This window comes from Myodes glareolus, chromosome 10 (assembly GCF_982192425.1).
Source record: "Myodes glareolus chromosome 10, mMyoGla1.1, whole genome shotgun sequence".
Taxonomy (NCBI): domain Eukaryota; kingdom Metazoa; phylum Chordata; class Mammalia; order Rodentia; family Cricetidae; genus Myodes; species Myodes glareolus.
The window spans coordinates 51,244,549-51,265,665 of NC_142035.1; the positions used below are offsets into that span (position 1 = coordinate 51,244,549).

A 21,117-nucleotide genomic window follows, 5' to 3' on the forward strand; every position below is an offset into this window, starting at 1 on the left:
CGGAAAAAAGTTAAGATAATGGTCAAGTTCTGAGGGAGCTAGCTGTTGTCCAGTCTTGGAGTGATGGGATAATGCAAGGCTTATCTGAAGTCCTGGCTGGAGCAGTCTATGGTGCTGGACCATCTTAGTTAAACACCCTGAAGTCATTCTGAGCAGTTTGTAGTCCAAAATGGATCTTTGGAATGTGCTTGTCAGCTTGGTGGCATTATCATAATCCAGGTGAAGTGGTCACTGTGGGGCTCCATCAACTTTTTGGAGACTTCAGAGGTAGCTGTTAGGAATGTTCATGGTATACTGCAGAAAACTTAAACATTTTAAATGTTATATGCAGCAAATCTCAGAGAGATTAAAGGACCAGAGTCTATTAAATATACCCAGGATATACAGGCTTAATTCCTCATTACCTGCTTTAGACTCAAGCCTGAAATCACATACAGGAGACTAGAGGAAGCCTGAATCTAGAATTGTTTAGTGTTCTATATGACCACTATTGTCACATCAGAAAGTTTAACTATATACGCATATATAAATCTTATAAATTTTAAGATATTTATACATTAAATATTAAAATATCAAAATAAAATAAAAGGATTATGAGATTAGTGGCAATAGAATAGTCCCTAATTTTGGTTTTTATTTTATCCCATACCAGGTGACTCCTCTGACATGAGACAGAGATTTTGGATTTTCCTTTAACAAGTGTGCTTGGATTTAGAGAAAAAGAGAACCATGTTCCAACTCCAAAGCCACCTTTAACTTTTAATTTAATCGAGACTACAAAAAGACCATTTGCCTTATAAGTCTGTAGAGAATAGTAGAGATAAATACGTGGAAAGATTTATGAAATTTTATCCTATTGGAAGTGTGTTACACCTTTAGGCCAATTTACTCCTTTTCTTGGGGCATTTTCTCTGAATGATTTGTTCTTCTTCTTCTGATGTCTCATTCTCCCAGTGGTCTTCAAATTTCTTAGTTGGATGCTTTTATTTTCCTGGAAAGAAAAAAACAAAACCCTACCCCAGCCTTAACTTTCAGAAGTTTCTCTTTTTGCCATACGTAGGCAGATTTTTGTTGTTGTTGTTGGACCATCAGCTCCCCAGTAATGACACGGGGACTTATTATTAATTATAAAAGCTCAGCCAATAGCTTAGGTTTGTTCCTAACTAGCTCTTATACCTGGAGAAGGTAAAGGTGGCGATGCCAACCCTGATGACCTCTAGGATTCAATGGAAGGAAAGAACCAACTCCTGCCAGTTGTCCTTTAACCACACACACACACACACACACACACACACACACACACACAGAGAGAGAGAGAGAGAGAGAGAGAAATAGAGACAGAGACAGAGACAGAGTAAATAAATAAACATAAAAATACTTGGTTTGAAAGTCAGATGTGGTGGCAAGAATCCAACACTCTAAGTCAAGATGGGAGGGTGAGACAGAACTCCAAGAAGCCTAGGGCAAGCTAACCCCGAGAGAGCATCGCTGTAGAAACTGCAGGAAACCTTGTCCCTCAGCAATGTGGCCTGGTAAAATTGTTCCCTGACCTCCATGCTCACACACCATGGCACTCCTGCACTCATACACAGAGACTGTGTAAAATTTAAAATTAGTTAATAAATATATATATATATTATATAACACATATATTATATATATCGCCCACAATTCTACTGGAAAGGATCATTGCTGTGTGTCTTCACGTCACAGACTGTTCTGCGATAACTGTTGGTGCTTATTAATGCAGAGGGCTCTATCCAGGCCAAAGGGGCGTTTTCAGTTCACTTGGGTGACTGCTCAGTGTGTTCTGGATGAGGTTTCTCTCGGCTATTCCTCAGTCTTCCAGGTTATTTCTATTGCTATGAGTAATGTTACTAGGACTATCCTCTGTCCATCAGAAGCATTTTTCCATCACCTGCTCAGTGACGGAGTCCTGAGTATTCCATTCTTCACAAATCATAGACCCTCTGAGTCCCATCTCTGAGCATAGTTTCTATCAATTCTTGTTGCTGATGAACAGATGGGCATGGCTGGACCAAAGGGCTCCCCTCTGCTCTCCCTAAGGACAGTGCCTGCTCCAGATTGGCCTGACAGAGGGCACCCCTGGGAACAAAACAGGCTCCAGAGGAAGTAGGGGGAGCCAGGATAGTTCCTGGTGTGGATGTGGCCTTAGGACCCTTTCTTTAGGCTAGTGTTTCACTAGGTGGCCATGTTTAAACAGCCCTCAGGTTGGGTTGCTGGAGTTGAGTATGACAATTTGTTTGAAATTGGGCCACCCTAGATATTCCAGAGACTCTGAGGTACCCCTGAACGGGCTCCAGATTGCCCTTGCCCAGCTTGTGGGGCATGTGGGGAGGTGGGGGGAGAGGCACAGGCTTCATTGAGATCGCCAAGGGCGGCTGGGCCCGGCCCAGCCCCCTATCCGGCCTCCGCCCCTGCCCTTCCTACGCTCCCGGCGGGCGACCTGGTAGCTCCAGAGCCCAAACCTGTCGGGCCGGTTTGTAGAGCGACGGGAACCGAGGGAAGAAGGCTGCAGAAGGATGCACGGCCTGCCCGGTGCTGGCCCGCCCTGTCCGCCGCCCGAGCCTGTGCTGCCCACCCGCCCGAACTCATGACGTGTTCGCCCGGCCTCTTGGTACCCCTGCTGGGTCTGGGCCTGGGGCTGGCCCTGAGCCTAGCCGGAGCTGTGTCCGCCGACTGTGGGTCCTTCGCTCCCGCGGAGCATCTGGCATTCACTCCAGCAGCCAGGACGCGATGGTTGGCCCCTCGTGTCCGCGCGCCGGGGCCCCTGGACTCTCTCTATGGCACCGTGAGAAGATTCCTCTCCGTAGTTCAGCTCAACCCCTTCCCGTCGGGTGAGTGTCCCCCTCCCCCAGCGGACCTCCGCAGGCACTGGGTCCCCAGCTAGCCTCTGTGCACATCCTGTCAACAAGCACTTGACAAGGTGAGGTTTCTGGCACTACACAGCCTTATTCTTCTCTCTGTTCTGGGATTCCACGAGCAGCTTCCGAGCCTTCTTGTTTGACCTTGGACTGGGACTCAGTGCAAGAATGTAAAGTTAAATCTGGCTCATTGTCCCAGTGTCACAGTATCAGGGGTCAGGAGGGCCAAAAGAGGCCGGAGGAGGGAAGGGAAGGACTACCAGGCCAGCTGCAGAGCCTACCAGAAGGGCCTAGAAGGTCTGCTTGCCGGCCCTCTACCAGCTGCCTCTCCTGCAGCATGAGGAGGCCTGGCAAGCTGTCACAGCCACATGACACTGCCTTCTCTAAGAACCTCCCTGAGCCTGGCAATGGGGAGAGGCTAGGCACTAGGGCAAGGCAGTGGCTGTCCCCAAACCCTTGGCTTGCTTGCTTTCCCTAGAGTTGGTAAAGGCCCTGCTGAATGATCCATCTTCTGCAAAGACGGATGAGGTGAGGACTGAGCCGCAGGTGCTGGGGGAGGAAGTTAAGAGCGAGCAGATGGGCCCCCACCTGTTCTGTCCAGCCTGCCCTGCGCCCTGCTGAGCGTTTGCCAGAATCTTAGGCATCCCTTTCCCTCCCGGGTTCAAGCCCCGTGTCTTCTTTTTGCTCGTGCTGCTGTTTGCAGTGATCTCCAGTGCCCCTAGACTGGATCTCCCCATCTGTAATGGGTAATGAGCACGGCCACCTCTCATCTAGTACATCCTGACTGGGTTCGCCAGGATGCAAGTAGAGGCACACGGGCATTCTCTCCACCTCTAACTTCCGCTGGAGGAGGGAGAAGGCTGGGCTGCCCCTCCTCATGCCTTGCTGCCTTGCCCAGGTGGTTCGGTATGAGGCAGGCTACGTGGTGTGCGCTGTGATTGCTGGCCTCTACCTCCTATTGGTGCCCGCTACTGGGCTCTGCTTCTGTTGTTGCCGTTGCCGCCGGCGCTGTGGGGGCCGAGTGAAGACAGAGCACAAAGCCATGGCCTGTGAACGCGGCACCCTCATGTCCTTCCTGCTGCTGACCACCCTCGTGCTTCTGTGAGAGGCTGCGTAGGTTAGGGGGGAGGACTGGATGGTGGCCCCGTGCTCCTGGGCACACGGCAAACCCTTTTCTCCTGGTCTCCATCCCTGCAGGATTGGTATGGTCTGTGCTTTTGCTACGAACCAGTACACACATAGTCAGACAGGCCCCAGTGTGGAAGCTGTCCCTGAGACCCTGCTCAGCCTCAGAGGCCTGGTGTCTGATGTGCCTGGAGTGAGTACAATACAATTCTCTCATCTGTGTGTGAGTAGCCTGCTCAAAGGCAGACCCAGAGAACCGCATCTCTGCCTCACTTAAACCTGCCAAGCAGAGAGGCTCTCCCTTCCTGTGTTCACTTGGCTGCCACCTGCTGGAAAGTCCCTGAAATGCCTAACTGACGGATGGGGCTGCTGAAGGAGGGAGGATGACTTACCCCCTGTGTTTGCCTAGGAGCTTCAGGCTGTGGCTGAGCAGTTCTCTGTGCCCCAGGAGCGAGTCTCAAAGGAGCTGGATGGTGAGGGTTACAGGTGGCCCATTCCAGGTCCCTCTGCCCTGGCCTGCCTTGGGGAAACATCTCAGCTCCCTTAACCTGGACTGCACCAGGGTACCACTTCACAAAGAGTCATACTACTGCAAGACAAGGAGGCTAACACCACCTTGCAGAGCCCAGGGCTCATGGGAGGCAATGGGCATGTCCTCAGCTCCTTGGGGAGACGGGGGAGAACATCCCTGTCAAATGTCCTGTGTTGTCCAGGTGTCGGTGAGAACCTTGGGAACATAATTCACAACCAGCTCAAGAGCACAGTGTACCCGGTACTAGCCTCAGTGCACAGCCTGGGCCAGGGTGAGTTGGACCAGTGCCCTGTATGTGCGTGGGTCCAGCAAGTGTCCTCCAGGACTCAATTCTCCCATCCCCCACCCCTGGATTGCATGTACCGCCCCAGCTCCACCCAAGTCTTTCTTCCCATTATGCTGGGGGGATCCTGTATGTGCATCCCTGCCTACTCCCTGGCCACATGTGCCCAGCGGCAGTGTCCATTGTGGCTATAGATAGTGTATGCCCCTCTAGCCAGGAGGAGAGAAGGCAGTGTCTCTCTTTGCTAAGGTGTTGAGGACACCAGGGAAAGAGGAGACCCTCAGGCCACGTGTGACTCTCTCAGCCCTGCAGGTTTCCATAGACCACCTTCGAGTCCTGAACACCACCTCTGTGGAGCTGCAGGAGGGGCAGCAGCACCTGGAAGCGCCCGTGCGGGCACACCGGGAGCGCCTGCTCACCTTGCTTCAGGAGAGCTGGTGCCGCGGGAACTGCAAGGGGGCCCTAAGCCGGGCCAGTGCCCTGCAGCTGGGTGCTGACTTCAGCCAGGTGCAGGCACCGAATAAGCCCACTGGGACTTGGGAGGGCTGGTCTAGCCTGCACCTTTGGAATCCTCCAGCATCTTGGTAGTCAGGTGGCTTTCATGAGGCCGACTCTTCAGAGAACACTTTTCTTGGGCTGTGCCTTCCTTTCCAGAGTACCCAGGGTTAAGGACTCTTGGTTCTTAGAGCGATCCGAAGCTCTCCATGGGCCACACACACAGCCCCAAGCCTCATGTGTAATAGTGGGCTCTCACTGCCTCCTAGGGTGATAGGGGGGTCTCTGTGGTCCCCATTTTCCATATGAGGACACTAAGGGTTCCGAGGCACCTCCTTCCTCCCGTAGGGATCCTTCTCACATCATCAACACCCTCCATTTCAGGTGCCCCCTGTGGATGATGTCCTGCATCGCCTGAAGGGTGTCCCAGAGGCCAACTTCTCCAGCATGGTCCAGGAGGTAAGCCCTACCTTGGTTACCTGGTCTCCTCCTGCCTGAGAACTAACAAGGGAAGAGTTTCAGTTTCACTCTCTGGAACAAGAACCTGGGTGAGCCAGGCGGTGGTGGCGCACACTGTTAATCCCAGCACTCAGGAGGTAGAGCAGGGGATCTCTGAGTTCGAGGCTAGCCTGGTCTACAGAGTTGAGTTCCAGGACATCTGGTGCTACACAGAGAAACCCTGCCTCAAAATAAAATAAAATAAAATAATAAAGAAAAAGAAAAAAGAAAAGGAAAGAAAAGAAAAACAGTTAAATCCAGGACTTGAGTCCACCCTCACCCAATGGCAGCCTGAGCTAGACACTCATTGTGCCAGGCCCCACTGCAGTCAGATGGGAGAGGCAGGTCTGCAGCTCAGAAAGAGGAGTTGGGCTCCCCTCAGGGATAGGGTCTTCAGGCCAGAAGGGAGCAGGTGCTTTGGCTGTACCCCGACAGGCAGGCCTGCTCTCTGGGTGGAGGACAGCCAAGGCGGGGGTGGGGGTGCCATGTGAGTCAGAGCCTGTAACCCAGGGCCTGGAGTTGGGGAGCCAATGAGTCAGCTATGCTGGGAGGCTGGGAAGAAGGAAGCCAGGGCTAAAGTGGATGGAAGACTGGAGTTGGACTGAGGGAGTAGAGCCGGTTGTTAGGGTGGGGTAGCTGGGGACAGGGGAGAGATAAAAGCCAGAGCAGTCTAGGAAATGACTGTGCATGGCCAGTGCCTTGTGTGGAAGAGTTGAGCTAAGCAGGAGAAGCCATGTTTGCAAGGACAAGAGGATCACTTCCTTTGCTGGCACCATTAAACAGCAACACCCTCCCTCTGGGCCTCTGACTTTGAGACCCTCAAGGTAGAATTCCAGGCAGAAAGCAACAGACACAGCCTTGCTTGGTTCTGCAGGAGAACACCACCTTCAATAGCCTCCCGCTCCTGGTTGCAGTGCAGACAGCCAGTGTGGTCCAAGGTGAGGTCTTGCTCAGAGGCCTGACTGGCTTCTGGGCCTGCCACCCCCACCGTACCCCTTCCAGGGAGGCTTGCAGAGAGAGGAGCTGGGCAGTGGTGGGGACGGCTGTCTTCTCTGTTCCAGGGGTTTGTCCCTGGCCCCTGGGTACCCTCTGTGTCCTCTGAGACCCTGTAGCTTTGGGCAGATCTGAAAAAGGCACTGGCTGAGCAGCCTGAAGGTGTGAGGATGCTGGCCCAAGGGTTCCCAGGTTCAGAAGCAGCTTCCCGCTGGAGCCAGGCGCTGGAGGGGCTGGAACAGCGCAGCCACCCCTACTTACAGGAGCTGCAACAATATGAGACCTACAGGTGAGTGGCACCTTGGGCCTCCATTCTGTCCCTGTCCACTTCCAGCCTGGCAATACCTCTGTCTCCGTTTAAAGTCAAGAACCCTAACTCCTATGGCTTCCATATTCCACCTGACTGTGTATCCCCAAACCTGAGCCTGGGGACCCTGTAAAAGCTATGAGACCTCAGGAAATGTTTGCACCCCTGCTTCTAAAGATTCAGTCTGGGGGCCTAGAAGCCTAGGTTCCGGTCCAGCCCTCTGGTGCCAGCTGCCTTCCTTCTCAGTGAGCCCCGTACTCTCTCTCTGCGGCAGGTGGATTTTGGGATGCGTGCTGTGCTCTGCCATACTGCTTGTGGTGATCTGTAACCTGCTGGGCCTCAGCCTAGGCATCTGGGGGTTGTTTGCCAGGGAGGACCCCAGCCACACCGAAGCCAGAGGCGAGGCTGGAGCCCGCTTCCTCATGGCGTAAGCAGGGGTCGGGAGTGATGGTGGGGCGGGTGAAGGGGCCTTCACTGCTGGGTTGCCAGATTCTTCCTGGTATGGCAACAGAAGTAGAGTCTGGCAAGTCAGGAGAATGAGACTTGGTGCTGACCTGGTCCCCACTCCTTGGGTGACTCTGGGTAATTTAAAGCAATGACCTCTCTGGGTCCCAGTGTCCCCCTCTAAGGGGGTTGGGCTGATGCAGGGACAGCCCCAGGAGTAACTATAGTATACCCACCAAGCCCAGACACAGTTCCGGAATCCTTAGCTCAGCTTCTAGGCAGTCCCAAAGCCATCATCAGGAGGTAGCAGCAAAGGCAGAATCTGCTTACCATCCTTAAACTAGATGGCATTTAAGACCAAGGCTGCCACATATGATTGGCCAGGTTGTTCATTATACAAGGTGCCCAATCAAAGCGATTAGCCAGGAACTGAAATCCACCCCACACGTCACTCTCCAAGCCTCACGGCCTGGCCTGGGGCTGTGGCCACTCACAAAGAAGCTCTGTAAGTCAGTGGCCCTGGTGGAAGGGCCCTTACCACTCAGTCTCTTTGAAGTGTTATCTATGTAGATGAGTCATGTCTGCTATGCCAATGACTACTTAGAAAGGTGAGCATAGGAATGGGTCACTTCCATGGACCTTAAGTCCAGAAGTGGCTCCTTCAACAGCAGGCATCCTTCCTCTAGGGTTCCAGGGCAGCAGGCCCGAACAATTGGATGGGGGTGGGGGTGCCAAGAAGCTGCCAGGAGTGCTGGATTATCCTTCTTTGCCCAGAAGGCATGCCTTGTTGTCAGCCTATGGCCTGTGCAGGTCCCAGGATGTGGATGGGGACAGGCCTGGTCCAGGGCTGTCAGCTCCCACGTTCCTTCAGCCATGTCTCTCACCTGCAGAGGTGTGGCCTTCAGCTTCCTCTTTGCAGCCCCCCTCATCCTCCTCGTCTTCGCCACTTTCCTGGTGGGTGGCAATGTGCAGACGCTGGTGTGCCGGAGCTGGGAAAGCGGGGAGCTGTACGAGGTGGGTCTGGGCCTGCTCCAGCTCAGAGGGAGCCAAGAAAGTGAGTCAGAAGGAAGTGGGAGCCAGAGGTGCAGGCAGGAGAGAGGGACAGAAGGAAGGAGGATGAGATGCGTGTGGTGGGGGCAGATAGAGAGACACTCATGAACCCCAAGTCCCTGTGTACACCCCAGGTCCCAACAAGGACTCCAGGTGATGGGACCCACGTTCTATTCTAACTCTGAGTCTGGGAAAGGCACTGTGCTGAAGGCCCTGCTTATACCACTGCCAGAGATTTATGAGCAAAGTCCCCATGAGGAATCAGGGCATAGAGTCATTTGAATTAGAGCGAGGAACGGGTGGCACCAAGCATCAGGGCAGTTCTGCGCTTCACCTCTCTATGCCCCACTTCTTCCTGCTCACCGGCAGTTTGTAGACACCCCGGGGAACTTGCCCGCATCCATGAACCTGTCCTACCTTCTTGGCCTGAGGAAGAACATCAGTGTCCTCCAGGCCTATCAGTGAGTAGGAGACCTGGGCTTGAGGCTGGAGTGGGGAAATAGAAGGGAGGTGCAAAAGTGGGTGTCCCCCTTAGGATGATGCCAGCCTCACCTGCCACCCTTGGTGGCTCTTGGTTGATGGGCTGATGGGTTGATGTCTTCCCCAGACAGTGTAAGGCAGGGGCAGTACTCTGGAAGGTTCTACAGCTCAATGATTCCTATGACCTGGATAAGCACCTGGATATCAAACCGGTAAGAAAATGTTCTAGAAGGTGTTAAGACTTCATCCCTCCTACGCATCCTTTCCTTCTGTTCCTCTGGGGCATTATCTCTCAACTCAAATAAATAAATAAATAAATAAATCTTATCAAGTTACCTCAAGCCAGAGGTCTTAGCAACCAACTCAGGGCCTATCCAGGGCTTAAGCTATGGAAGATTCTAGGGTTGTGAATGGGTGAGTGAGTAGCTGGCTGCCTGAACATCTCTAAGCACGTGGACCAGGGAAAGCTTAATACAGCACAGGTTATGGAGGAGAGGACAGGGCCAGTAAGAGGTGGGGGTGGTGTGTATGGATGAGGACAGGTCCTGGGTGGCGTGTTCTAGCTAAGAGTGGAACGGCGGTGCTCCTGAGCCAGCAGGTGACACCTGTAGAAAGCTCTCTGGGGCCTGTGCACCTCAGAACCAGCTGTTGGCCAGGGCAGATTCTAAGATTCTATCCCCACCCCCACAAGAGTTTCAGGTTTTCTGTCCTCCTGGGACTCAGGTGGCCCATTTGCCAGAGGCGGTGCAGGGAGTTAGAGTGGACTTTGGCGCCGAAGTGGGTGGAAAGGCAGAGTGGAAGCGATGGAGAATGGAGGCCCCTGTCGGTACTGACAGGAGAAAGCTTCAGCACCAGGGAAGGGGGCGCATTTTAGAATGTGTGAAACACGCCATTTTTCCTCTCTCCATTTTTAGGAAAGGTGGGGAAGAGGGCCCTGAAGAGCCATTTCTCTAAGCATGGCTCAGGAAACACACCTCCCATGCCCCTCCACAGCCCAGCAAGCACTCTTGCTGCCCACATGAAACTAGCTCGTTTTGGTGCTCCCAAGAAACTGCTTGGATTTGTCTCCATCCCAAGTCATGGGATGGCACAGTCAAACAAGAACAGTCCTGACCTGATGCCTCAAGTCATGGCTAGGGATGTTTGCTTACTGTCACTACCTTTTTCCTCTAGAAACTTTAATCAGAGACGGTGAGCCGATAGCTGGAGACTCTGCAGGTTGGGCACAGGGGATTGCCAGTCCTGGTGACTGGAAGTCACCTCAGCCTTAGGTGATCTCAGCCCAGGAGAGGGGAAAAGTGTGGGCCAATGAGGCTTCTGGTTCTGAGGGACCAAGCAGTTCTTTGAGGTTGTATGGTGATCTTGAAGAAACTTCTCAGGAGAGACTCTAAAAAGCCAATCTGCATAGATCAGAAAGATAAAATGTGCCATCCAGGGCACCAGACTGCTGCTTCACATCCCATCCCTGTCAATGATGCCTGGAATGCTGCTACCAAGAGAGTTCGAGCCCCCTCTCCCTGGAGGAAGGAGGAAGGTTGCCTAGTAAGGTGGGAAGAGGTGACCAGAGATGGGCTGCCTTCTGATATGGAAGCTGAATGTCATGTCCACAAGACAGGCAAATGCTGGCTGTCTTTCCTGGAAATGTGGGTGTGTCATTCACTCTTCATCCATTCATTCACCAGTCCATTCACAAATCTACAAACTGGATCTCACCAACCACTTGACAGACTCCGCTGCAGACGAGGGACCTTACAGTAGAAGTGTCCAAGTCCCTGGTACTACTGAGCTGATATAATTAACAAGTGACTTGAGAGTATAGGTGCTGTGAGGACCTTACTGCGGAGGATGTGATAAAGAAGGGCCAGAAAGCTACTTTGTATCGGGTGGCCAGGGAAAGTATTGTCTATTTTACTTTTCTCAGGGGCTCGCCAACCAGTTCCCAAATAAATCACTCATGGAGGCTTATTCTTAGTTATGAATGCCCAGCCTTAACTTGGCTAATCTCTTGCCAGCTTTTCTTAGCTTAAATTATCCCACCTATCTTTGGTCTCAGAGCTTTTATTTTTCTATTTCTGTATACCTTACTTTACTTCTTTCTCCGTGACTTGCTGTGTAGTTGGGCGGCTGACCCCTGGTGTCCTCTTCTCCTTCTCTTGCTCCCCGAATCCTTCCTTCTCCCAGATTTCACCTCATATTTATCCTTTCTGCCTGCCGGCTCTGCCTATTTCTTTCTCCTGCCCCACTTTTGGCCATTCAGCTCTTTATTAGACCATCAGGTGTTTAGACAGGCACAGTAACACAGTTTCACAGAGTTAAACAAATGCACACAAACAAAAGTAACACACCTTAAAATAATATTCCCCAACAGGCAAGTCTGTGTCAGAGCTCAATTGTCACATGGTCCCTGGAAGCAGGCCAGGACTCTGAGTAGAGGTCTCTTGGGAGCCTGTGAGGGTGTGACCACCTGGAAAACCGGGTGATGGTCCTTGAGCCAAGCGACCAGGCTCGGCAATGTGCCCCATCCTGTCCTCTCCTCCAGTACACCCAAAAGCTTCAGGATGAGCTTCAGAACTTCAAAGTGGATGTGAAGGATCTAGACCTGCTGAGCCCCGCTGCCCGCCGGGACCTGGAGGCTTTGCAAGGTAGCAGGCTGGAGAAAATCCACTATGGAAACTTCCTGGTACAGGTCAGTGAGGGGCACATCTGGTGACCCAGCAGGACGTGGCATTGAACAGAAGGGCCAGTCTGTGTGTGTTTGGCCTCTTTCCAGCTCCCCACAGTCTCTCTGCTCCTGGGACTTCTTCCCCTTAAGGACCCTTCTCCAGGTCCTTTAAGCACGGCCATGAGTCGCTGTTCATGGTCCTGAACCCACTGCAGCTAAGAATGGTGGTGTCATTCTGAGTTTCCCACATGTATGGGTGTTTTGCCTGCATGTATGTTTGTGTATCATATGCATGCAGTAACTGTGGAGACCAGAAGAGGGCAGCTGAAACCATGAGACTAGCGTTTTAGATGGTTGTAAGCCACCAAGTGGGTGCTGGAAATCCAACCCGGGTCCTCTGGAGGAACAACCAGTGCTTTTAACTGCTGAGCCCTCTCTCCAGCTGGACACTGGCTTTTCTTCAAGTCACTCTAGAGAGCATCTTTATTTCTCTAGTCCACTGGACTCTGAAACACTTTACACCTTCAGTTCAAGCTCACTATGACTCACGTCACAGTAGTCTTAGCTGGAGCTGGGAATATGGCTCAATTGGTAAAGAGCTTGCCCAGCACGCACAAAGTACTGGGTTCAATCCCCAGTGCTACATAAAGCCTGATGTGGTAGCGCGTGCCTGAAACCCAGCACTTGAGAGGGAGGAGGAGGATGTGCAAGCTTGGATTCAGCCTCGGCCATATGAGACCTTCTCTGAGATAATAGATAGAGATGTGGGGCGGGGTGGAAATGATTGAACGTAGTTGGAGCAGGGCACACTTGACAAGTCTGGGAGTTCAGAGGCTGAGGGTATCCAGGGACATCTGGGTTCAGCCTGCTTGGTGTCTCCTGTCTTCCCTCAGATCCAGAAGCCTGTAGTGGAGACTGACGTGGAGCAACTGGTGCAGGAGCTGGAAGGACTGGCCCAGGCTCAAGTGAGAGGGAGCGGAGACCCTGTAGCCAGATAGCCGTCAAGAAGGAGATCTGGACGGGGGGGGGGGGGGGGGGCGGGGGGGAGCTAGGAATGCTGGGATTGGAGAGGGGGCAGGAACAGAGGCTGGGGACTGAGGGCCACACTCACAGGTGCTGAGGCTTTCTACCCTGCTGTTGGGCTTGAGGGTCTGCAGCTTCAGCTCCCCTTCAGGCCCTGATGTCAATTGCTGTGTGGCCTTGGGCAAGCCATTTGGCATCTCTGGACCTCTGTCACTGCATCTACAGACTGCCCTAGTCTCCGAGCAGATGGAGGTTCTGGCCTAACCTTACACAGCTGGGCCAGCTTCAGACTCTGCCAGGACAGGTGCTATGAGGACCCCCCCCCCAAAGAACACACGCACTCCCCACAGGAAGCCTCTATATTTACAGATATCTCAAGTTTTTGAAGTTCTCTCTGAGACATCTCAGACTCTACAGCCACCTTGACCCTGGGTAGAGCAGAGAGCATGGCCCAGTTTTAGCCGTGGTTGCTACAGCTTACACGGTGCTGTGGCAGGTTTGGTAGCATCCAGCTCAGGGAAGACCTAGAACAGGGAAAGTCTGAGCTTGAGGATTTTCTCCTCCCTCGGAGGGCTGCTCTTCCTGTTGGGGTGGGAATCCTTCTAATCCTTTGGTCTGCCCTCAGAATGACTCTGCACTGAAGCAGCAACTACAGGAGGAGGCCAGAGAACTCCGAAGCCTCTACCAGGAGAAGGTCGTCCCCCAGCAGAGTCTTGTGGTAAGCTTGGAGGGAGTCTGGGACCTGAGGGACAGGAGGGATGGAGAGAGGGTGTGAAAGGAGGGAGGGGCCTGCCGTGGTCTCCATTGCCTGCCTCTGAATCCTTAATTCTGACAATCCTGATTCCTCCTCCACAGGCCAAGCTCAACCTCAGTGTCAGGGCTCTGGAATCCTCAGCCCCAGATCTGCAGGTGGCTAATGGGAGTGGGAGGATGGGTCAGAACAGGTGGGCACTAGAGGAAGGCAGGGCAGCTGCTTTGAGATTTCTGCTCTGTCTTGTCCCATTGGAAGGGGAAGGGGAAGGAGGAAAGGGGTCAGATCATTAAGGACCTCTTTTGTTGGCCTCTGGGTCCTAGAGCCTGCCCTTCATCTGTTAAAATGATGTGCGGTATCTCGTAGGATGGATGGATAGATTGGTGGGTGAGTGGATAGATGGATGGCTGATTTGGGCTATTGTCTCCCGCAGGTGGATACCTCAAACGTTCTTGGTAACATCACTCGTCTGAAAGGAGAGCTGCCTGCCCGGACCAGCCACATCATGAGGAATGTGAGTTGTGGGCAGGGAGTGTCTACCACAGGCTTTCCCTCCAGCTCGGCTTTCACTGTGTCTCCCATGAGAGCCAGGCTCGTTCTGACGATGTGGAGAGGTGTAGGGAGGCAGGATCCCTGCCAACCGTAGGCTTCTCTTTCCTGTAGGCCTCTGAGTGTTTCCTGAACAGGGAAATGGGCTACTTCTCTCAGTATGTGGCCTGGGTGAGAGAAGAGGTAAGTGAGGACTCTCACCCCACCTGGCCTCAAAGTGTACCCACCCCAGTGGACTAGCTGTGGAGCCCTTTGGGGGTACCCTAGGCCTTTGGAATTGGACCCAAACTCCTAGACCTTCCATCTGCACTCTCGCTCCCACCCCACTTATACCCCCAGCCCTTTTGGTGAGACCCAAGTATGGGCTAGGTTGACCAAAGCTTTCTAGAACATTCCATCTACTTCTTGCCCCTATGCCTCTCCATGGATAGGTCCCTCACCCTGCTTGTCTAAGGCCCACCATCAAAGCTCATCTCCTCTTACACATCCCAGGGGCCTTAGGTTCTGGGAAAGGTCCTAGCTGGGGTTTGGCTTGTCTGTGAGTGTCTGTGTATATGCAGTTGAGGACAGGCGTGTGTGTGCGTGCATGTCCCCTCTCCAATAACGATGACTTAACAATAACCATAACTTAACTTAACGATGACTTAACGATAACCATACCGAGGGACACAGTGAGACTCACGTGTGGGCTGGTGAGTGGATGAAAGGGACAAGAACTAAGCTGAGCTGGAAGTTCAATGTCCTAACCTTCCTGGGGACCCATGACCATTCTATCTGTGCATGCACCTGCCGCTCCGTGTTCACGTGTGAGGTGGACTCCAGCTATGTCCCTGGGCTTCTGTGGTCCTCTTGGCCTCCTTTTCAGAATATGGGGTACCCATCTGTGGGTTCAGGTGTCTTCCCATATACCTGTCTCGTGTTGGTACCACAGGTGACACAACACATCGCCACCTGCCAGCCCCTCTCTGCAGCCCTGGACAATGGCCATGTGATTCTATGTGACATGATGGCCGACCCCTGGGTGAGTGTCCCCAGCCTGTCACGGATACAGAGTCCAATGGACAGGGACAGTAGGAGGACATGAGGCCAGGCTTGTGGGGTCAGTGCAGAGTCTGTGGGCCTGGGGTTGGAGGGAAGGCGCCGTCTGCCCAGCCTGGTGAGCTGACCTCATGGTTCCTGTCCAGAATGCCTTCTGGTTCTGCCTGGGATGGTGCACCTTCTTCCTCATCCCCAGCATCATCTTCGCTGTCAAGACCTCCAAATACTTCCGTCCCATCCGGAAACGCCTCAGGTAAGGGACTGCCGGAACAACAGAGGGCATCAGATGTCCAGGAATTCTTTACAGCCATTGGGCCACACCCTGTCCAGACCCCTCCCAAGCAGAGAGAGAGCTTCTGGCCCAGCTCTAAGGAGTATTGGGACCTGATAGTTCCCACCTAAGCCTGCTGCATCTTTCTTGCTGCAACATGACCACCTGGAGGGTAGCTCCTTGGGACTTATCATTCTCTGGAAGACTCCTGAGGCAAGGAAGGGTCTGTGCTGGGGACTCACTTTACTTCTGTGATGTCACAGCTCGACCAGTTCTGAGGAGACACAGCTTTTCCATATCCCCAGGGTCACTTCTCTGAAACTATAGGACCCACTGGTGAGTCACCCCCCCTCCCACAATCCCCCTGAGCCTGATCTGAGGGGCTCAGATCTGGGGTTTCAGTATGAAGGAGGGGGCAGGAAGGATTGGGGTCTGGGTCGGTGTGGATGGAACCCCCCCCCCACCTGCCTTCACCTGTTTTCTTTTTAGTTTCTAACAGGGGCTTCCTGTCCTCCTTCTTTGTCTCAGCCTGGACCAGAAGAATTCTGTAATCCCCTCCCCAGAGCGCAGGCTGGCCTCCGGTGCTGGCCTGTCCTCTCCTTCTCCAGCTTCCCTGGTCCCACCTTTGTACTCTTCTCCTTGAGACCCAAATCATACTCAGCCCTTACTGAACTACAGAGCCAACAGGTTCTTCTGGTACCTAGCCCTTGTCTTCCTTGCTGTGGTATCCCAGCAACAGGAAGGGCCTCTCTCCACCCATGGGAGCTCCTTCTCCAGTCTTTAGGTGGACTCAGGTCCTTCCATTTTCCCTATCTTTCTCCTTGCTTTCTGTCCAAATCCTGTTCCCCTTGTCTGAGTTTGACTCCCCCCCCCCACCTGTACCAGCCTCCTTCCTGGTCCCTCCCCAACCCATTGCTTGCTCTCTCCATGGACAGGCCTGTCTGAGGGCTGAGCTGTCCTGTCTGCACCCCGGGTTATAAATAGCCATGTTGGCTCCATCTTCCCTCTGAGCACTGGCTCTTAAGAGTGGACCAGGGATGTAGACCACATGGACCCCCTCTTTGCCTCAGAGACAGTAGCATAGGTGGCCCCCAACTGTGCTTCCCAGGAAGGATCTGGTGGTGGGAATACAGTTTGGCCCTCCCCTTTCCACCCTGCACATACGGCCTGGGATCACCCCTCACTTGTCTCTGCCTGGTCCCTGTGTGCTGGACACTGGGTCAGGAAAGGACAAAGAAAAGAGAGACAATATGGACGAGTCTCTGTTCCATTAACATGTTGCCATTTCCCTAAGTTTTGCCTCTGGGTCCCTGAAGCTGGATCCCTAAGGCTGAGGTTCAGTAAACAGTTTAATGAACATCTGTGGGAAGAATCCCATGGCCTCTCTGACTGCAGGCACCCTGGGACTGTGCAGCAATTTAGTGTGAGGAGCAGAGCCTGCCTGGTCATGTGATTCACAGCCTGGTTCTGATGCTGCTAGCTGGGGCACCTCAAATATGTGGTGTAGGTCTCCCAAGCCGCAATTTCTTTCTTCGATAAAGTAGAGAGGCTCCTCAGAGCCTGTATGTAGGGTTGTGAAAGCCAAACATGACGGGTGGAAACCCTTGACAGGGCGTGGTGTGAGCAGGTGCTGCTCGGGAGTTGAGAGCTAGGCTGAGGGCAGAGCTGGGGTCTGGGCATAGAGGGGAATGCCCTTTATGTTAGTGTGTTTCTGGGCATGTTGGTGTGGAATTGCATCTTCTGAGCTAGCAGCAGTTTTGTTGCTAGGACTCAGGATGGTGGTACCTGATGTGCTAAGACTCCTACATGTATACTCTCAAACAAGTTCTTTTGTTTGATTGGTTTTTTTGGTGGTTTGGGTTTTTATTTATTTGTTTGTTTGTTTTTTCTTTTTTCTTTTTTGGCTTTTCCCAGAGGTTAGAAGTTTTTGTTTTGTTGTTTGTTTTGTCTTGTTGGTTGTTACTTGTTACTTGTGGGTGAGGAAGTGACACCCTGTATTTTTTAGATATAATTGATGGGATTTAAACAAATGAAATAAAAGCAATTAAAAATCATTTCTAATTCTGTCAGAGTTGCTTATCTGATCTATTAGATGCCTGAGTATATTAAGTACAGTTATTTTAAACTGAGTCTTTGATGCAGCCCCTGGTGACCTACTCCTGGTGGCTTTTGTGTTTTTTGTTGGTTTCATCTTGCCTCTTCTACATGGTAGGGTTGGTTGGATATTGGCACTCATATGTGAACATCTGCCAGAATGATTGGAGGCCTTGGATGACATTGTCTTCCATATTGTATGCATCTAGCAGCGGCTGAGGACCCAGCAAACAGGGCACTTTAATCCACTGGCAGGGACCAAAGTTCCCTGGAGAGCGGGTCTGTGTCAAGTCTTCACTCCCCCTACCCCCCACAGCATAAAAGATTTTCCAGGTCCCCTCTTCTGATGGGCATGGAAGGCTGGCCAGGCACCCCCTTTTGATGGGCGTGCCTTTTAACCAGATGTTACTTAAAGCTCTGCTCAGCATCCTTTGGAATCAGAACACATCCTAGGATGGAAATAACCCGCCTTTGCCACTATGTCATGTTTTATGTGATGCTGGGATTTGAACCCGGAACTTCATGTGCTTTAAGCAACCGTTCTATCAAATGAGCTACATCTTCATTTCAGCTCTGTGGTTCTTTACAGGCCCCTTTGCTCCCCGCGGCTTAAGTACATCATTTCAAGTACTCAAAAGGCACACACATCCCACATCCTCTTTTACAAGTGATGTCTAACTGGGAATTATTCCTCGTGTTTAGCACCCAGAAACCTCATCACAGCCTTTTGGATGCTGTTTGGAGAAGTAGTAAGTTCAGAGGCTATTACTGTAAGCACTGGTCACCAAGGAATGAGGGTGCTGGCAGTTAAGAAACAAAAATAGCTGTAGAGAGAAGCAGATGCCTGCTCTCCTGGTTTAAAATGATGGGCGGTACCTGGCTGGAGCTGCTCTGTACAGAAGCTGAACCCTCCTACCCCTGCACACACACACACATATGCACAATGACAATTATCTGTTAGGTTGAGTTGTTGTTATCTGTGACTGAGCCTGATGAAGCCCCAGGAAATTATCTGGCAACTTCAAGGTCATCTAAGTTAGATTTGGGTCCCCTGGTCCTGACCCTAGACATGTTCTACTGGATTCTCTGCAGGGCCCCATCTCCTGTGGCAGCACGGGAGGTAGGCATATCTCCAGGGAAGTTTGAGTCAGATGTCCTTAGTGTCCCTGTGGCAGGAGGGACGACAGATTGGGGGCCCTGGGAGTTCCGCTAGATCTCCACCTGGTTGCTCAGCACAGGGCCCTGTGGCAGATTCTGCCAAAGAAGCACCATGTGGGCTAGGGCATTTGAGGTCCTAGGTGAACAGCTCTGGGCAGCACAGGGAACACACAGCAAGGTTCACGTGTCTGGGTCTAGAGCAGAGTGGACAATCCACTGAGCTAGGCACTATGTATCAGCCAAGGGAGAGGCATACATTTAGCTACTTGGTTTAGAGAAGGAAGGCACAGAGATTGGGTATGAGAAAAACCCACCCAGAGGAATCTACAAGGCTGGTGGCACTCCAGTACCCATTGGAATTGCCTGGGTCCAACCTGAGACCTTGCTCAGGCTTGATCACGGACAACGTCCCTCCTCCCATTGTCCAAGGGCCAAAACCATTTCCTTCCCTTTTCAGACTATGTACTGAGCGAGGAGGCTGGCAGCCAGCCTGATGGAACAAAGCCTTTTCTCCTGGCAATGAGGCCTTCCCTGAGTCTCTCGGATATGCCATGTGGAGCACCTCACACGCCCCAATCTTACAGACAGTAATAAAGTTGTAGACCTGGGTGAGGATGGAGGTGGAGCAATGGGGACCGAGATCTATACCACTCCTGCCCATGGGTGATGTAGAACTCAGGGTTGAGATAGCCACCTCCTCATCTACACTGAGGGTACCAAGGAGTCAGGGCCAGTGGAGACTCGAGGGAAGTAGGCGAAGCCCAAGATGAGGGGAGATGCCTCCCTTCACTAAAGCCAGAAGGAAGAGGCCCACAAGCACAAGAGGGCCAGCAGGATGGCTCGCTGGGTAAGGGAACTTGCTGCCAGGCTTCATGACTTGAATTTGATCTCTAGGACCCAAGTGGTTAGAAAACTGACTCCCACAAGGTGTCCTTTGACCTCTACATGTGTACTGTGCCCGCTTAAACAACAACAAAAGAGCAAGCGGGATTTGTGGGAGTCCTAAAGTGTGGGAAATGTAGGGAACAGGCACTTCCTTCTCCCCTCTGTAGGGTCACTGTTAGCTGTGTAAGCGCAGAGCTAAGGGGAGGGCTACTGATCCGATTGAAGACTCCTGTGAGAGTTGGCATGGGACCGCATTGGTTGGCCTGATCCAGGCCTGGCGGAGGAACAGACTTCAGGCAAGAGCAGGTGCATCTGCCCCTGGGTGTTGGAAGCTCCTTTTTAGCCGTGGTCCCCCGACCACATAACAGCCATGTGGAAGAACTGGTGTGGCCAGAAGGAAGGTCGCCAGAAATGGCTAGGGCTGCTGGTTCATCTTTTGTCAACTTTTACGCGAGTTAGAGTCACCTGGAAAGACGGACCAGCAACTGCAGAAAGGCCACCATCAGACTGGCCAGTAGGGCCTTTTCTTGATTAATGGTTGATGAGAGAGGACTCAGCCCCCTGGGGGCAGTGCCAGCTCTCAGCAGGTGGAAGTGGGCTGTATAAGAAAGCAGGCTGAGCAAGCCAGTAGGCAGGCTTCTTCCATAGTTTCTGCCTCAGTTCCTGCCCTGACTTCCCTCCGTGATGCACTGTAAGCTGAAATAAGCCCATCCCTCCCACAAGCTGGTCCTGGTGTTTATCATAGCAACAGAAAGCAAACTAGGAAGCTTAACTGGAGGCTGACCTCCCCGCCACACACACACCCTCTCTGGGAGCAGGCCTCCTGCCTTTGGAAGCCCAGTTTGGCCCCAGTGGCCTCCACTTCAGGGCAGGTGTGCTAAGAGCGAGCCAAAGGAGAGCCCTAACTGTGCTGTGTGCCTAAAGGGACTAAGAACTGCTTCTGTTCCCCTCCCAAGAAGGGTCCTGGGCCTGTCAGGTTTCCAGGTGGCTTGTAAAGAGGTTCCAAGGGCCTGAGGAGGACAGTAGAGGTGACGCGGGTGTTTACAGTTCCAGGCGATGTCCACTTCTGAGATCTGCAGCATCCGAGGAAGGTTAATTTTTTTAGGGCAACAGACACCTCTGGAGCTCTTATGAGGCCTCCACCCAGTAGGGGCCCTCTCACAGGTAAGGGCTGTGGGGTTTGGACCCTGAGAGATGTCCCTCCCAGCTCTCCCAGACCCTCTGCAAGACCCAGACACAGAAGGGGCCTGAGGTAAAGGTGTGAAGCTGGAGACTCCCCAGAGCTGAGTCTGAGGGGCTGGCAAGGAAGGAGTTAAACTTGAGCCTGGTCTGGAGAGGTCCTGAGCAGAGACTTGAGAATGGTTCTGTTTGAGGAAGACTCCAACCGAGGGTCTCAGGGTCTCTGCTTGTAGTTGTGTGAATTTCTCTCCTGGAGAGGTGGAATGGGCTCCAGCTGGCTGTAGAGGCCCACAGCTGCATCTTCAAGTGTTGTAGTACAAAGAAGAAAACAGCCCCCTGAGTCTTGGAGTCATCCCTCCCTCTTCCTCTTGCAAACTGCACCACACCAGCCCACCTGAGGAAGCCACAGTTAAAA

The 21,117-nt window shown here is 52.6% G+C and overlaps 1 protein-coding gene across 1 annotated transcript; it reads left to right on the forward strand.

The window, feature by feature from the left end:
• Positions 1-2,496: 2,496 nt before the first annotated feature.
• Prom2 (prominin 2) lies at positions 2,497-17,440 on the forward strand. Its single transcript, XM_048459886.3, has 24 exons — positions 2,497-2,858; positions 3,364-3,413; positions 3,784-3,986; positions 4,083-4,203; positions 4,420-4,483; positions 4,724-4,813; positions 5,130-5,332; positions 5,705-5,779; positions 6,693-6,756; positions 6,941-7,100; positions 7,393-7,545; positions 8,453-8,576; positions 8,982-9,073; positions 9,220-9,304; positions 11,632-11,778; positions 12,648-12,719; positions 13,403-13,495; positions 13,633-13,686; positions 13,962-14,042; positions 14,192-14,260; positions 15,009-15,098; positions 15,262-15,368; positions 15,650-15,722; positions 15,876-17,440. The coding sequence occupies exons 1-23, from the start codon at positions 2,615-2,617 to the stop codon at positions 15,711-15,713; spliced, it is 2,505 nt and encodes an 834-aa protein (XP_048315843.1). The 5' UTR covers positions 2,497-2,614; the 3' UTR covers positions 15,714-15,722; positions 15,876-17,440.
• The last annotated feature ends 3,677 nt before the right edge of the window (positions 17,441-21,117 follow it).